The sequence below is a fragment of the Urocitellus parryii genome, chromosome 5 (assembly GCF_045843805.1).
Source record: "Urocitellus parryii isolate mUroPar1 chromosome 5, mUroPar1.hap1, whole genome shotgun sequence".
Lineage (NCBI taxonomy): Eukaryota > Metazoa > Chordata > Mammalia > Rodentia > Sciuridae > Urocitellus > Urocitellus parryii.
This window is the reverse complement of record NC_135535.1, coordinates 8,629,141-8,647,722: the sequence shown is the minus strand read 5'-3', so window position 1 is coordinate 8,647,722 and position 18,582 is coordinate 8,629,141. Positions and strand designations below refer to the sequence as shown.

At 39.3% G+C, this 18,582-nt stretch overlaps 1 protein-coding gene across 1 annotated transcript in view; it reads left to right on the top strand.

The window, feature by feature from the left end:
- Tnrc6b (trinucleotide repeat containing adaptor 6B) overlaps positions 1-18,582 on the top strand; it is a 186,935-nt gene that overhangs the window by 26,009 nt on the left and 142,344 nt on the right. The window contains exon 4 of the mRNA XM_077798936.1: positions 11,090-11,157. Within this exon, the coding sequence (XP_077655062.1) occupies positions 11,090-11,157 (68 nt within the window). The remainder of the gene's footprint in view (positions 1-11,089; positions 11,158-18,582) is intronic.

The following is an 18,582-nucleotide window of genomic DNA, read 5'->3' as shown; positions in this document are numbered from 1 at the left end:
CTACAGTGGCATTGGGGGGCAGTCAGTGGATGAAGAACCATTGTGTTGTTTAAGCATCCTTTAAGAGATGAGGAAGAGCTGGAGGTGCGGCTTAGTGGTAGAGTATCTACCATGTGTGAGACCCTGGGTTGAAAACCAGAATAGCAGTGGAGAATGGGGAGTGGGGAGAGAGTGAGGCAGATACAGACTTTAGACAGCCCACACAGGGGTCCTCAACCCTTCACTCTACATTCGTTTTATTTCCTTAAGAAAAGAGACAAATTAGGGGTCGGGGTTGTGGCTCAGTGGTAAATAAATATTTTTAAAAAGACAATATTTGCTTCCAATTTGTCTTTTTAAAAATATTTTTTAGTTGTAGTTGGATACAACATCATTATTAATTATTTTTATGTGATGCTGAGGATCCAACCCAGGGCCTTGCCTGTGCTGTTTGTTACTTCATACTTTTTGTATCTTAAGGCATTTTGTCTTGTTCCTGCCTTCTAGAATAAGGTAGGATAAAAATTACTACCTCTTCTGTAAACGGCTCTAATACATGAAGACAGTTCTTAGCTCTTAACAGCCTGGCCGGGTCGTCCAGGATGCGTGGCCCTTTCAGTGGCTGGTGACTTCTGTTTGTTCTTTCATCTTCATGTGTTGCCTCCACCTTGTTATGTAATGGGAGCTCCAGCCCCATCATATCTGCATGCCACATGGGAAAAAGGAAAGAACTTATCCCTTCCTCTGAGGGACTTCATGGAAGCTGTATACTGCACTCTACTTCTTTTTGACCAGTCAAAATCATCTTCAAAGGATGTGTCAGCTAAATTAATTTCTTTCTTCTTTTTTTTCTCTCAATGATGGGATCAAATCCAGGGCCTCATACACGCTAGGCAAGTGCTCTAGAACTGAACCACATTCCCAGTCCAAATCTGTGGTTCTGTTACTAACCAAGAAATGCTTCTTGGGCTAAGGATGTAGCTCAGTCATAAATCCTGAGCTTAGTGTATGCAAGACTCTAGGTTAATCCCCAGCACCAAAAAAAAAAAAAAAAAGTCTTTTTACCTCAGAATCTAATCACATTGTCCAATACACTACTGTAATGCTGGTCTTGCCCCTTCTGTAGTTACACATCAATTCTTTTGAACCTAATGAAAAGACTTAACAATTAGAAAAAATTGTCTAAAGACTAATGTCTTTTGAGGGGAGGTTGTCAGATTATATAACCATATGGAAATGCATGGATCATGACCACCATGTGACATATTATACACAAAACTTAATTTGAGCTGGGTACGTTGGCACACGCCTATAATTCCAGTGTCTCAATAGGCTGAGGAGGGACGATCGTGAGTTCAAAGCCAGCCTCAGCAACTTAGTGAGGCCCTAAGCAATTTAGTGAGCCCTGTCTCTAAATAAAAATGGGCTGGGGATGTGCCCCTGGGTTCAATTCTGGTAGAAACAAACAAATAAAAAAAGAAGTAATTTGAAATGGACCATGGATCTAATGTGAGGGCTACAACTGTAAAACCTTTGGGAAACAACCTAACAGATGTTTTCACAGTTGTATGAAGACTATGAAAATTTCTTGGTAGATTCAAAAGCACTAATGATAAATGAGAACACTTGTTCAATTGAACTTCATTTAAAAATTTTGCACTTCTAATCAGATGACACCATGAAGAATGTAAAAAAGCTAGCTGGGCTCAGTGGAACACACCTGTAATCCCCGCTGTTCTGGAGGCTGAGATGTTTGATAAAGATTGACTGGCTGCTGGTTCTGTTTGAATATGGACTCACGCCAAGGCTCCAGGGGCCTTTCAGAGACTCAGAATGGGACTGAGGATGTATCATGGGTGTCTGTTGTTTTAAGGCACCCAGCTTTTTGGACTGAGCAGCTGCTGGTTTCCCCAGCTTTCCAGCCTGCAGACAGCCATTGATGGGACTATCCAGCCTCTGATGGTGTAAGAAGGATTACAATTTTGAGGCCAGCCTGGGCAAAAGACCAGTTGTAAAATAAAAATTTAAGAAAGACTGGTAATGTAACTCAGTGGCGGAGTGCTTGCCTAGCATGTAGGAGGCCCAGGGTTCCATCTCTAGTACCATCAAACAGTCAATCAATTTTTACACCTGAGTATTTTCCACTTTGTGAATTATACTTCAATTTAAAAAATTTTAGGAGCTTCTACCTTTCTCTTAGTCTGCTGGAACCCCCACCCCTTTTTTGTAGTTCTGAGGATCAAACCCAGTAGCACTCTACCACTGAGCTCCCACCCGCAGTTCCACTCTCCCTCTTTTTTTTTTTTTTTTTTTGGTAATTTTGAGATAGCTGGGATTACAGGCATAAGCCAATAGCCCTGGCTCCTGTTAAAACCATTTTGAACATGATTCTGCCATCCAATGTATTAATTAACTTTTCAGCTTTCAGAAAGTATGTATTCTTTCTTTTTAAATTCCAGCACCTAGAATAGAGGAGGCCATTGGAAAAATATGCCATTTATAAAAGGGATAGGATTTAGTAGTTTATTTGATATTGAAGAAAAGGAGATATGAAGGGTGACATCAAGTTGTCAAGCTGAGACTAGGAAGATGGGGTGTTCCTGTCAAAAGTAGGACCCATAAACAAAAAAGCAAGTTCTGGAGTGAATAGGAGGATTCTTTCTCACCTGTGGTGTTTGGGTTGCTGGTATACTGTCTGTATGACCGGGATCTGTCAAGTGAAAATACAGTGCTGGAGACAGGATAGGTCGGGCTGGAAGTACAGAATTAGAAATCACTCAAGATTTGATAGTTTAAGTTATGACTTCAGATTAAATTGCTGTGGCAGAATCTGAAGAGATGGGTCCAGGAATAGGACCTGGGAGAATTGTGCATAGGAAGCAGGAGGAAGAGAAACAGAATCACCAGTTAGTAAATCTTTATCAAACATCTTATGTGAGGCTATGACCCCAACTACTTGGGAGGCTGGGACAGGGGGATTGCAAGTTCAGGGTCCACTTGGCAATTTAGCAAGACCCTATCTCAAAAAAAAAAGTGTGTGTAGGGGCCATGTAGCTCAGAGGTAGAGTGCCCCTGGGTTCAGTCCCCAGGACCTTAGCAAAAGATATGTTTTGGGGAAACATTCACTAACTTGAATTTCTGTATTCAGTTAAGTATGTGGGTTTGAAAAGTTCTGTGAGTTTATTATGTGTGCAGATAAAATAAGGACATTTCATTCATTCAGGGGCTCAAATTATCTGTCCGTATATCTTTAATCAGGAGATCACTGGAATATGTGTTCCACCTTGACCAGGGAGTAAACCATTAAAAAGAAAAGAAAAGGTTTGAGAGACAGATAATCCAGCAAAGGAGAGAGGGGGAATTTCAGAAATGAAGGAGAAGACAGCAGTGATTTAGCAACCTAGGGTGCAAACAGGCCAAGATGGAATAGGAGACCAGCCCAAGGAATGTTCCACTCAGGACACTAGCAGATCCCCTGAGATGTTTGGCCTGATTAAAAAGATACTTCTAGGGGCTGGGGATGTGGCTCAAGCGGTAGCGCGCTCGCCTGGCATGCGAGCGGCCCGGGTTCGATCCTCAGCACCACATACAAATAAAGATGTTGTGTCCGCCGAGACCTAAAAAATAAATATTAAAAAAAATTAAAAAAAAAAGATACTTCTAGCTCTGCTGGGAACATCTGAAGATAAACTAGTGAAAAATAAAAATAAACACTAAGCAAAAAAAAGGAAGAAAAAAAAGAAAGAAAAAGAATGAGAAGAGGAACTTCCAAGAAAAATTAAAAATTATACAAGAAAGGTAATTTATTTACAGGAAAGGAAATTAAACTATACCATTCAATATGGTGCATATGTACATATTATTTACTTAATAATAGCATTGTGTAAGCTGAATATTGATTTGAAGAAGACCAGCCAGTCACATTGGAAGATGAGTGGGAGGCAGGTTTGTTTGTTTTTTTTACTTTTAAAATCTTGTATGTAAGAGAAAACAAAGGGAAAAATTAAAATCTCGTGTGTGTGTGTGTGTGTGTGTGTGTATGTGTGTGTGTGTATGTATGTATTATGTATGTATATAAAATTGGTGGGGGGGGGGTGGTGATGGGCATGCACACACAGCAGGGCCTTGCGAATGCTCCCTGAGCTGTGTCCAGCCTGGCGCTCTCTCTGTTACCTTCATATAAATTCAAGTAATTTTTTTTATCAGAATATAGAAGCAGTGGGGTGTAACCTGCTCTTTTAAGAATTTGGGTGGTAAAGGGAAGGGTTCAAAGCAGTCTATTTGGAGTAATAGAAGGCCATGGCTAATTTTTCAGAATAGGAGAGATTGCAAAATATGTTGAGGAGATGGTATTATTGGAAAGGGAGAGAAATGGAAGATTTCTTTAGATAGGAGGGTCCCAGAGGAGGCAGGATAGTGTGGGTCATGAGTTTAGGACACAAGGGACGTTTTTCACCTTGCAGAGAGCAATGAAGATGCAGGTTTGTAACGCAGTCACCAGAAGAACAAAAGAGAGGCCTGTGTGAGAGAGGCTGTCAGGATGGTCCTTGTTGTTGTCTGAGGGAGCCTCAGCTGGATGCCTAGTGCGTGGGTTTGGGGAGTGTGAGAAGACTAGAAAGGTACTGGGGAATAGTGAGGGACCTGGTTGGGAAGGTCAGTGGATCATTCAGATCTTCGCCCCACTGCTTAGTACAGAGAAGGCATTTGGAAATTAGTCTGGCTGTGTTCTCTTCTACAGTACACAGACAAAGGTTACATTGTTTCTGTTACCTGGCCACCTCAGGTGGGGAAGTAGGTGAACAGAGTGTGGCAGCGGGAGGGGAGGCCTGTGGAGCACTGCTGTGGAAGCCAGGAAGGGGCAGAGGAGGAAGTGCTAGAAGACACTTTCTAGAAGAGGCAACTTTGAAGCCATGTGTCAAGGTCAGTTAGAAGTTCAGGACAATGACCCGATGGGGAAGAAGGGCCTTCTAGGCAGAGGTTCTGAAGTGGGAGTGTTGAGAGGAAGTAACAGGTTTACATTGTGAAGGAGCCAGTTGCATAGCCTTGTCCAGCGGTGCTCTGAAGTCTGGAGACAGAGCAAGGTGCAGGGAGGCCAAGAACAAGTGGATTGGGAAGCAAACCTAGGGATTTGCTTGGGCAACTCACTGGCCCACCTGTCAGGTGAGGATCTGAAGGTTACCTTAAGGACTCCTTGCAGAGTCTGATTAAGGTTTCAAGGAGGAAGCAGAAAAGGTGGTTGTGGTCAAAGCTGGATTTCAGGACGTGTGGACCTCCAGGTGAAGCAGTATGGATTGGTGGTGAGGTCCAGAGCCTGGTCTGCCCTTTCCCTAGCTGAAATGGGATGGAGATGGACCGCTTGTCTGGGGCAGGTCTAAAGAGTGTCAGATACCTTGAGGCTCAGTGAAGTGCTCTCCTTGGGTTGTGCCATCAGATTCTTACACTGCATTGTTATCTCCTGCTTCTTGTTTTCTCTCCCACTTACCTCTTAAGTTTGGGGAGGGCTGAGGCTGCTTTCATCATAACATCAACACAGCGTGTAACTCAGGAATATGTGCTCAATAAACACTTACTGAATGACTTTGGGAGAAAGGTAAGCTGGACATTTTATAAAGATAAGTGTCGATCCTGAAAATGAATCGAGAGAGAGGAGTGATTAGATCATCAAGTCAAGTGCATGTATACAAGAAGTTTGTGGAAAAGAGAAATTAAAAAGCAGAGGAATTGGAAGTGGATTTAAGAAAAATGGGATGGGGGTTGGGGCTGTGGCTCAGTGGTAGAGCACTTGCCTAACATGTACAAGGCACTGGGTTCAATTTTTAGTACCACATATAAACAAATAAATAAAGGTCCATCAATAACTAATAAAAATTTCAAAAGAAGAATGGGCTGATGGTGGTGTAGTGCACATTGTGGAGGAGATGAAGGAAGGAGCACCATGAGTTTGAAGCCAGCCTGGGCAATATAGGGAGACCCATCTCTTATAAACAAACACAAAAACAAACAAAACCCAGGAGATGGCAATAAGGAGCAGTGACCTTTCTGAACTGTTTTTATTGCCTTCTGAGTTGATAGAGAGTAGAAAAAGGTATGAATCCTGGCAAAAGAGATAGTGTTTGGGAAAAACATTTGATTAGCATTTAAAATAAAGTAGGAATTTGAATTTATGTGGAGTGGAAGGGAGAGAGTATACTAAGGGGTCTTGGCAAGCGGAAGCATTATGGCTGCGCCAGTGGTGGGCCTGTAATTACAGTGTTTCGGGAATTGGAAATAGAAGGAGCTTGAGTTCTAGGCCTACCTCATCTTGCTAAAGACCCTGTCTCAAAATAAAAAATAAAAAGGGTTGGGGATGTAGCTCAATGGTACAGTGCTTCTGGGTCAATCAAATCCCTAGTACTCCCTACCTCCAAAAAGAAGAGGGAAAACTAGAGTCAGCACTCTGTATCTTTAGGTTTCAAACCCATGGATTCAATTAACCGTGGATTGAAAATATTGGGGGGACAAACTGCATCTATACTGAACATTACATACTTTAGTTGTTGTCCTTATCTCCTAAGTGATATAGTATAACTGTTTGTATAGTATTTTATTTACATTGTATCAAATATTATAAGTAATCAAGAGATGATTAGAGATCATCTAGATGATTTAAATGTGTGCAAGGATGTATATAGATTATATTGAAACATTGTAGTATTTTATATAAGGGATCTGAGCATCTGAGGACATGGGTATCCCCCATGGGTGGGTGGTGTCTTGGAATCAATCCCCTGCAAAAGATGAGGCGTGGAGGAGGGCTGTAGGGCAGGCAGTGTGTGGCACCAGGGATTCCGAAAGCTTGAGGGAGGCAGAAGAGCTGAATTCTTACCACTTCTTTATCTGGTGTTTGGGGTGAACTTTTCCTCAGCCTTCAAAACTGATTTCAGAGTTTCCTTTCTAGAAAGCTCTCCTGACATCAGGCACTCCCTCCTCTGATCCTCCCCTTGCCTGAACATCTACCCTGCAATGCTTCCCTGCACCTGTTTCTAGAAGGCAGTGAGCCTTGAAGGTGACAGAGTACCCTTGAAGAATTTTGAGCAGAGAAGTAAATGCAATCATATTTGCATTTTGCAAAGTATATTTATAAATGTAAGTGGTTTGGAGAATGGATTAAAGTGGGATGGGACCCAGAAGCACAAAGACCAGTGAGAAGACTTTGGTAATAATGACATTTAGAGTAGCTGGCAGTTGAGAAGGAGTCAGCGATATGAGAGCTGTTTATGAGATAGAAGCTGTAGCATGTAGGGAGTCAGTAAATGTGGGGTTAATGAGAAAAAGCAGAGGATTTAGATCAATGATAGGTATTTTTGTTAGAGGACTTTAGTAAATGGTGGTATCATTCACAGAAATAGGGATGTAAATAGAGGACATTTGGGGACTAAGATAACGTTTCATTTTGGACCTGTTGGACCATCCAAATAGAATAGGAGAGCTGGAGTTAAGATCTGGGAGCTGATCAGGAGGTTCTTGAAGCTGGGTATGTAGCTCAGTAGTAGAGTGCTTGCTTAGCATGTGAAAGGTCCTGGATTGGATCCCCAGCACCATCCCCCATTTTTTTTAAATTATAGGTAAATCCCTTTTTATTATTTTACTAGTAAACAGATCAAGGCACACAATTCAGAACTCTTTCGTTGGAGGTGACCTAAAGAAGAAGGATCAAGAAAATTTCATGATGTATACAATTTGGAATATAGGTATTCTTGGTTTTTGTTTTTTGCTTTTGTGGTATTGAAGATTAAATCAAGGGCTTTGCATGTTCTAGGCACATACTCTACCACTGAGCTACAGCCCCAGGCTTTTCATTTTATTTTGAGATAGTGCCTTGCTAAGTTGACCAGGCTGGCCTTGAACTTGAGATCCTTCTGTTTCACTCCCCATCAAGCAGCTGGGATTGTAGGCATGTGCTACCATGCTCCCTGACATTCTTGTCTTTGAGAAAATGGTTTACACTTAAAGTTCCAAGACACTTAATACGTTTTAAACAATTTTCATTTTATTTTTTCCAAATTAAAATAGGACATTTGTATGATTAAAGGCATAAAATGTACAACTCAATGATAATGATTTTTTAGAAAATTATGTACATATTGTTGTAACTACAACTCAGATCCAGATGTAGAGCATCTCTGGCTCTTTCTAAGTCTCTCTCTATAACATTGTCACCTCTTCCCTCTTTTCTCATCTAGAGGTTTTACTTTATTTTTATTTATTTATTTTTGTGGTGCTGGGGATTGAACACAGGTTTGTCACATGCTTGGCAAGTGCTCTATGCCCTGAGCTACAGCCCCAGGTCCAAGTTCTTAGAACTCTGTAAATTTAGGGTGGGAGAATGAATCTTTTCTCTCCTTGGCAAAGCCCTGTGGGCTATAGAATCAGGAAGTCCATGAGAAAGAAAGAAAAGTCAAGCTTGTTTTGAATTTCACCGTATATGCCCTGTATATCTTTTATTATTCTTGCTTCTCCTTCTGCTATTTTCTCTTTTTATTGGACATAAAATAAACTTCTCATTTTTCTGTTCTTTTTCAGAAATAGCTTCTCTTACCAATATTTCATCTCCTCTCATTTCTGAGACGTGATGAACGGTGGAGAGGATAGTATTCCTGGGAAGCTATTTCTTTTGTTTGGATGCCATCATGGTGTGTATCTGTGGTGCTCTTGTCTGTCTTCTAGATCATTCGGTCTTGTGAAAAATGGACTGTTTTGCTGGTGTAATCCCAGCCCCAGCAACTTCGTGAGGCCCTGTCTCAAAGTTAAAAATTTGAAAGGGCCAAGGGTATATAGCTCAGTGGTAAAGTGCCTCTATATTCAATTTCCAGTACCAAAAAAAGAAAAGAAATGGACTTTATTTTTCTTAGTGGGGAATAGTCCATCTATATCCTTGAATACATCTATTTGATTTTTAACATTACACCTTTTGGGGGAGTTTTCATAGGGCTGTTAAACCTATTTGTAGAGGTGACTTTATTTCTGTCACTTATCTTTCTTTATAGACCAGTAAATTTCTGGAATAGTAAAATGGTTCTCTTTCCTTTGAAAATTTATATAAGCCATATACATATATCTGTATATACCATCTATATCACATATATCTATATACAGTTATGAAGAAAACAACACCTATTGTAGAGACCAACAGATAGAACGTAACTATACCTCAGAACTCTCCATGTACTCCTCCCTGAGTGAATTTCCTCCCTCATCATATCCCCTCCCACCGTAAGTCAGTTACTACCTAAATGTTGTATTAAACTTTTCCATTTTTATGGCCATCTACACATAGATTTGTCTACACACACACACACACACACACACACACTGAGTGTCCCTTGTCTTAATTCCTGGAATTGGAAGTGTTTCCAGTTTGAGGGTTTGAGATTTTGAAATATTTGCATAGACTTCACAGATTGAACCATCCCTAATCTGAAAATCTGAAATCGAAATGCTCTGATTGGATTTCCAGATTAGGGGTGCTTATGCTGTATGTGATTTAAAATGTATATATTTGAGCTCTATATTAATGAAATTATATTGTATTTGTAGAGTCAGCCTTCTCCCTTCTGTGAGTTCCACATCCATGGATAGACTTACTCAACCATAGATAGAAATATTCAGAAAAAAAGAAAAAAAAAACTACAGCTGGCTCTGTGGCTCAGTGGATAGCATATTGGACTTCTACCTATACCTACAATGGCCATTCAGGGGGAAAAAAAAATTACACCTATACTGAGCATGTTCAGACTTTTTTCCTTGTTATCATTCCTTAAATAACACAGTGTAAGAACTTTTTACGTAGCATTTACATTATATAAGATATTATAGAAAATCTAGAGGTGAGTTAAAGTACACAGAGGGTGCACATGGGTTATATGCATGTGTTGTTTCTTTTTTATAAAGGACTTGAGTGTCAGTGAATTTTGATACCCATAGGGAAGGAAGTTGTCCTTAAACCAGTCCTCTGTGATACCAAGGGATAACTTTGTTGTTGTTTTTGTGTTGTTTTGTTTTGACAGTGTTGGGCTTCACACATACCAGGTAAGTGTTCTATCACTGAGCCACATCCCCAGCCTGGGATGACTGTATTCTTTTGTGTCTTGTTTCTTTCACTCAGTGTTAACTTTTTGTAACTCATCCAGGTTGAAGCATGTAGCTGTAGTTCATTCATTTTTCATGTAGCATAGCATTCTGTCGCCTGAGAGCATCAGAGCCTATTTGTCTATTTCACTGTTGATGGATAGTTCTTTATTTTTTTCTGTTAAAATAATACTGCTATAAATATATTTGCATATGTGCAAAAGCATCTTTAGAGTAGATAGCTAGAAATACAGTTAGAAATTTGTATAGTAAGGCTATGGTTGTAGCTCAGTGGTAGAACGCTTGCCCAACACATGTGAGGCACTGGGTTCGATCCTCAGCATCACATAAAAATAAATAAATAAAATGAATGTATTGTGTCAATCTACAACTTAAAAAAAAAACCTTGAAAAAATAGGAAGAAATTTGTATAGTAAGTACATGTTGCTATGTAGCAGGGAATGGCAAAAACTGTTTTCAAAGTAATTGTACCAATTTTTCCCTCCTGTTGGGAGTGGGTGAGAGCTGCTGTTGCTTGGCCAGTGCTTGCTATTGCTAGACTTTTTCATTTTAGCCAACCTGGTGGTTGCAAAATGATCTCTCTTTGTGATTTCAGTTTGCATTTTCCTGACTGACATGAGATTAAGCGTCTTTTCATATGCATAAGTCTCAGTGGAACTCCTATTTAGTTATTTTGCAGACTTTTTGAGTAGGTTGTTTTTCTCATTGATTCATAGTCTTTCTTTTACATTCCAGATGCAAATCCTTTGTTACATGAGGTGCAAATCAACATGATTCCTTTTTCATTCAGCAAATCTAGTCACCCAAGGAGAAATACCTTAAGCAAATCTGGAGAGTGAAGAAGAATGAAAACCACAGGCCCTAAGCTTCTGGCCAAGCTACTGCAGTGTCATGGCCCTGTGCACAGGCAGAGCCTGGCACTTTGGAGTGAGTTGCATATTACTTAGTGGATGCATCTAACCTATGGTTCTTGCCTTTGCAGGTGGAACAGGAGGATTTTGTAATGGAAGGGCATGGCAAGACTCCACCTCCTGGTGAAGAAAGCAAACAGTGAGTCACTGTTTATTTAAAAAGGGTTCTGTCACAGATCCTTGGAAACACTTTGGTTCAACAAGCTGAGAGTATATTTGCTGGGATGTATACATTGGAGATATTGTGGAACTCACCAGTTGCTTTGGTGCACTTAATGCATTGCTTCTATTTATAGACTGACTAACTGGAGGGACAAGAAAGTTGGCTTTGTAGTTTTTCACACTTGACTAATCAAAATTTATATTATGCTTTTGCAAAGTCTTTAAGGCTCAGGATGTTCCAAATTGAACTAATTCATTTTGGTTGTTTTCCAAAGAAAGTGTAAAATAGTACATCCTTTTCTTAGCAATGTCTTTATGAAGTGAACTAAACTGACTGCGCCTACATTCCAAGTTTGAATTTATTTCAATAGTACTTCCTGAAATTCTATTCCATTTGGTTATTTACACTTCTGATCATTGTTTAAATACAAATTGTTTCCCTAAAGGAGCAGGAATTATAATTAACATAATTAAGCCAACATTTTAAACATTACAGGATCTCTCCTTGGACTTTTTCAAGGGTGATTGGTTTTAAACCTGAAATTTGGAGTCTGCTGGATAGCTTTTTGGTGAAAAAAATTGAGTAGTCAATTTTTTTTCTCCCTCTGTCACAGAATTTGAAAAATTGTATTGTAGAGCAGACCAGTTTTTCATATGCCCTTTTAAAGGAAAAAAACTTCAGACTGGCTTAAAGTACTGACAGAACTACTATTTTTTTCTTGAGACTTGTAGTCTCCTAATGGGATGGTGATTCATGGAATTTATTGAAAAAATCTGTGGAAACCCCTCTTCTTCATTTTTTCTTCCTAGAAAAGTAGTTTAATTTTGGTCTGTCTTAAGAAAATTATGTCTCCGAAACCCTTAGGAATGAATTATGCAGAAGAGATTATGCAGCCACGAGGCCAGAGTCATTAAAGGAAAATGGTTTGTCTTGTATTTGTTGTGAATGGAAACCAGGATATTTTCACAGCCAGTTTACTTTGCTAACCTAGCAGTTTTAAAAATAGCCCACAGTATAAATTCTAACTTTGCTGTATTCTGTCAAATGCACTTACATCTGCATGAACTGATGGAATCAATTCATCTTCAGCAAATTAGAATGCCAGACATGGAATCCCAATGGAATGACAGGAGAATCACTTTTAAGTGCTTTTCTTCCTGCCTTACATCCACTCCCCGACCTTACACTCCAGTCAAAGGTCTTGTGATATAGAAATCATAGCTCCATGGTTCAGGGGCTTTCAGTGCATGAGTTCTTGGTTAGATGTCTTTTTGATCTGTCATTTCCACTCATTGCAGCATGTTCTCTCCATTTTACTCAGAAATCAGGGTAGGTAACTTATTTACCATAATAATTCAACTTACAGTGGAACTTAGGATTTGAACCCAGATCCTTCTAGCTTTAGAGTTTTTTTCCTTTATTGGCATGGTTTTTTGCAGTGCTGGGGATTGAACCCCAGGGCCTTGTGCATGCTGGGCCAGTAAGCTACATCCCCAGCACTGAAGTGTTTTTTTTTTTTTAAATTTTTGATAGATCTTTATTATATTTATTTATTTATTTATATGTGGTGCTGAGAATTGAACCCAGTGCCTCACACATGCCAGGCAAGTGCCCCCGCCCCCACCCCCACCCCCCGTGTTTTATAGTATGGTACTCTCAGATCTCTGTCATCCTTGCATACAGTTGTCAAGATCAAAGTCTCATGAATAAGAAGGAGTTGGAGGAAACAATGACAAGGGCATTAAAGCTTTTTGTTTTTTAAATATATATTTTTAGTTGTCAATGGACCTTTATTATATGTATTTATATGCAGTGCTGAGAATGGAACCCAGGCCCTCACACATGCTAGGCAAGTGCTCTACCAGTGAGACAGAACCCCAGCCCGCATTTAAAGCTTATTTTTAGGCACAGATGAAAGTTCTGTTCTCTAGAGGGTATCCCTCTCCCAAACAAACCAGTCTTGGGGTTGAGGATTTAGCTCAGTGGCAGAGCGCACCTGTAAGGAGTAGGTTGTTTTTCTCATTATTCATAGTTGTTCTGAGTTTGGTCTTCAGCCCTGGGGGTGGGGGGGAACAAAACAAGGTAACCAGTTTTTATCTTTAAAAACGCACTTGGGTAACCTCTACTCTGAATCACCTTCTTCAGGAAACATCCCAGGGGCAGATTCTGTAAAAGTTATGTTATACGTCCTGTGCTTCTTTCAGAGAGTTTCAAATAGCCTAGCAGACTTGAACATTTTGTATAATAGCTTTGCTGTTCACATAGCTCCTGCTGCCTGACTCTTTCATAGATGCATTGTCTGGGTTGGGCCTAGTCTATATTAAAGTATAAAGCAGAAATGAGTCTTCTCACTGGGCACTCCTTGGTAGACCTACTCACCACTCAGTGAGTTTGGGGAGTAAAGGTGCTGTGTTCATTTGTTTGACGAAACAAAGTTTTAAAAGTTTTTCATTTACATAATATTTTTACAGTGCTGGGTATCAAACCCAGGGCCTTGCATATTCTAGGCAAGAGTTCTACTTTTGATCTACATCTTCAGCCCTAAAAATTAATTTATTTTAATGTTAGAACTATAGTTGGCCACTGATTATTTATTTACTTATTTTAAAAAAAATATCTTTATTTTGTTTATTTTTATGTGGTGCTGAGGATCGAACCAAGTGCTAGGCAAGCGCTCTACCGCTGAGCCAGAACCCCAGCCCTGGCCACTGATTATTTATGTACTTTATAAATATGAATGAATCTTGGATAGGAGGACTTAAGAACTGAATAGTTCACAGCAGACCCTAAAAGTGACACATTGCTGAATAATTTAAGAAATTCCCATTCTTCTTCTTCTTCTTTTTTTTTTTTCAATTATGGCACATGCCTGTAATTCCAGCAATTTGGGAAGTTAAGGCAGAAGGATGGCAAGTTTGAGGCCAGTCTTTGCAACTTAGCAAGATCCTGACTCAAAATAAAAAGGGCCAGGGATGTAGCTCAGTGGTAGAGTACTCTTGGGTTCAGTCCCTGGTACCATGCCAAAAAACAACCAAAAAATCAAAGAATGAAAAAGGAATACATGCTTGTCAAAAGACAGTCAAGCAGCAAATGAGGATATAGAAAGTGAGACTCCTCTTTTGCCCTCTTTCCCCTTGTGGTCTTCCTAAATATTTTTTTAAATATATTTAAAACAACAACTGGATCTTTTCCCCCAACTTACTTCTCTGTGTGTGTATGTGTATGTTGTTCTAGGAATTGAACTCAGCAGTGCTCTTCCACTGAGCCACACTCCCAGCACTTCCAGCTTTTTTATTTTATTTTGAGATGGGAGTCTAAGTTGCTGAGGCTGTCCTCAAACTTGTGATCCTCCTGCCTGATCCTCATGAGTAGCTGGGATTACAGGAGTGCACCACCACACCTGACTTCCCAACATTATTCTTGCTTTTGTGACTTTACACTTTTTGAAGGCTTTTATTCTTTGAAACTTCTGCAACACCTTCTGTTATGATGGTGTCATGGTTTTAATATTAGGTGTCCCTCAAAAGCCCATGTGTGAGGGGCGGGGGCTGTAGCTCAGTGGCAGAGTGCTTGCCTTTTACGTGTGAGGCACTGGGTTCAATCCTCAGCACCACATAAAAATGAACAAATAAAATAAATGTTTACTGTCCATCTGTAAATGCAAAAATAAAAAAATAAGTAATAAAAAAAAACGCTCATGTGTGAGACAGTGCAAGAACATTCAGAGATTAAATGATTGTGAGAGCTTTCAGTGGATCCATCCCCTGATAGGGATTAACTGAGTGGTAACTGAAGGCTGGGGGTGTGTGGCTGGAGGAGGTGGGCCTTGGGGGCATGCCGTTCTGGTATATCTTCTCACTGGCAAGTGGAGTCTTTCTGTTTTTTGATGGTCATGGGAACTGCTTCCTTCCATCACACTCTTCCCTGCTGTTCCCCCTCACCTCAAGCCCTGAGGAATTGAGCCAGCTGTACATGGATGAGACCTCTCTGACTGTGAGCTCCCAAATGAAATTTCATCCTTAAAATTTTTCTGGCCAGATCTTTTGGTTACAGCAATGAAAAAGCTGACTAACATTCTATCTAAAAGATTTTTTGGTGACCTTCACTTCTTCAATTCGTACAGAAAATATTTTATTAAACATTCTTTTTTTTTTTTTTACTTTTTCATTTTCTTTTTTTTTAATTGCTTTTATTTTTTAAATACATGACAGCGGAATGCATCACAACTTTTATTACACATATAGAACACAATTTTTTCATATCTTTGTTTGTATATAAAGTATGTTCACACCAATTCATTATTCATACATGTACTTTGGATAATGATGTCCATCACATTCCACCATCGTTGCTAACCCCTCTGCCCTCTATCTAGCGTTCATCTATTCCTCCCATGCTCCCTCTCCCTACCCCACTATGAGTCAGTCACCTTATATCAGAGAAAACATTTGCCATTTATTTTTTGGGGGTTTGGCTAACTTCACTTAGCATTATCTTCTCCAGCTGCATCCATTTACCTGCAAATGCCATGATTTTATTCTCTTTTATTGCTGAGTAATATTCCAATGTGTATTTACGCCACATTTTTAAAATCCATTTATCTACTGAAGGGTTATTGAACATTTTTATTCTTAGATCTTTATACACAGGTTTATTTCTATAGAAGATTTTGTCTTCTGGGTACTTTATAATAAAACTTATAAAATCTGTGGGCACGTGTGATTTACATGAAGATAGTTGTTAATAAACTGCCTTTTTAAAAATCTGTATCAGGGACTGGGGATATAGCTCAGTTGGTAGAGTGCTTGCCTCACATGCACAAGGCCCTGGGTTCAATCCCCAGCACCAAAAAAGAAAAAAAAAAAAAGCAGCTTTATTAGGCCGGGCGTGGTGGCACACATCTGTAATCCCAGCGGTTTGGGAGGCTGGAGCAGGAGGATAATCGAGAGTTCAAAGCCTGTCTCAGCAAAAGTGAGGTGCTAAGCAACTCAGTGACCCTGTCTCTGAATAAATTACAAAAAAATAAAAATAAAATAAAGCAGGGAATATGTTTCAGTGGGCATGTGCCCCTGAGTTCAATCCCCAGTACCAAAAAAACCAAAAAAGCTGTATCATTGTTCACCTCCATCAGTAGTATGTACAAATAACTATTTTTTCACGTTTTTTATGATAATAAAATACTTTTCTTTAAATTTTTGCCACTGTAGCTGGGTGCAGTGGTGCATACCTATAATTCTAGCGGCTCAGGAGGCTGAAGCAGGAGGATTGTGAGTTCAAAGCCAGTCTTAGTAACTAAGTGAGACCCTAAGGAACTTAGCAAGACCCTGTCTCTAAATAAAATATAAAAAGGGGCTGGGGATGTGGCTCAGTGGTGAGCACCCCTGGGTTCAATCCCCAAACCCCCACCCAAAAAATTTGCCACTATAATATTTTACTGTTTTAGTTTTGCATTTTTCTGCTTATTGAGAAATGGACTATCTTTTGTTAGTTTATTTTTATTTTATGTATCATCTATTTACTTTTCTATTTTCCTATTGGATTGTTTGGTTTTGGGGGGGATTGAATGCAGGGTGCTTAATCACTAAGCCACATCCTCAGCCCCCTTTTTATATTTTATTTAGAGACATAATCTTACTGAGTTGCTCAGTGCTTCACTAAGTTGCTGAAGCTGACTTTGAACAATCCTCCTGCCTCAGCCTCCCTGATGGGATCATAGGCATGCACCACCATGCCTGGCAGATTTTTGTTTTTTAAAGCTTTTAGGAGTCCTTCATAGATTTTATTTTTATTTTTTATTTTTTTTTTTAGTTCTTCGGCGGACACAACATCTTTATTTGTACGTGGTGCTGAGGATCGAACTCAGGGCCTCGAGCATGCCAGGCGACCGCGCTACCGCTTGAGCCACATCCCCAGCCCCTTCATAGATTTTAGATAGTAACCTTTGTTGAGGTGTTTTAAGTATTTTCTTTCAGTCTTTGTCATCTAACATTGGGATAACTTTCATACTAATAAGTTTTTTAAGTTTTTATGTAGTAAAATCAGCCTTTATGGTTTCCATGTTTCCTGTTTACCCAGAGCAGTCTTCTTCCTTACCCTAACACAATATGTTATCCTTCATTTCTTTGCTTTACTTTTTACATTTGAACTGGCATTTGTCTTTGTATGTGGTGTGAGGCAGAGATCTAGCCTATTTTTTCTCCGAAGTGATTTCTAGAATGGCTCTTATCCATTGACATCGGTCCGTATGAGTAGCTGTTTCACTGTGTGGAATCCAGAGAACACACGTGATGTTACTTTCTGAGGATCAGAAAGCAAATTCTTGAAGTGTTAGGACTGAAATTACCTTGTTGGATGATCTATGCCACTTTGTTTCCTCATTTAACATTTTGATTATATATTCTGGAAGCCTTAAAAAATTATTTCATTTCTGTGGTGTTTCAGTAGAATTAAGATCTGTTAAAAGGGAAGTTAAGGGTGCCGTGCATGCATAAAGCTCTCTTAAAAAATATTAGATTTTTTAACCTTTATAATTTATTTATTTATTTTATGTGGTGCTGAGGATTGAATCCAGGGCTTCACACATGCTAGACAAGCGCTCTACTGCTGAGCTACAATGCCGGCCCAAAATAATAGACTTTTGATAATGAAAAATATCTGTGCTAAACTATTAATATTTTGATTGATTGTGCTGAATTTCAGTGTGTGTGCATGAGTGAGATTTTAGAGTATATAGTTTTAAACAATAGTTTCAATGGTATTGCTTTTGAATGGGGCTTATTTTACTGTATCTAATGTAATCATTTCCTGAGGATATTCACTTTAAAAGAACTACTGTAGCAAAGTAGAGAAGTTGATTGCCATATAATTACTACATTAAAATTACACAGCTTTAATTCCATGACATGTATAACTCAGGAGTAAATATAAAAACTATGACATCTTACCAAAAAGCAACATAAACAGATTTTTGCTTCTTGGTTATTTTACCATGCTTTTGGATAGCTCATTTGGATACTGTGTTTCTACTTAGGCAGGCTATCCATGTAGTTTTTTTGTTTAATACTTATTTTTTAGTTGTAGTTGGACACACTATCTTTAATTAATTTATTTTTATGTGGCGCTGAGGATCAAACCCAGGTCCTCACGTGTGCTAGGGGAGCTCTCTACTCTGAGCCACACCTGCAGCCCTATAGATGTAGTTTTGATTTGGATTTTTTTATGATACCCATCATGGCCTAGATGTTTGTTGGAAGATTGTTTTAAGCAATTTCAAAGTTAAATCAGTTTTGGTGTGGTGATAAGGTGAGTTTGGTCTCTTTCACTTCCTTCTGTATCAATATAATATATAAACAAGTTTAAGTTTTAAATTTCGGTGCTGAAATTGACTCATACTCTCAAAAG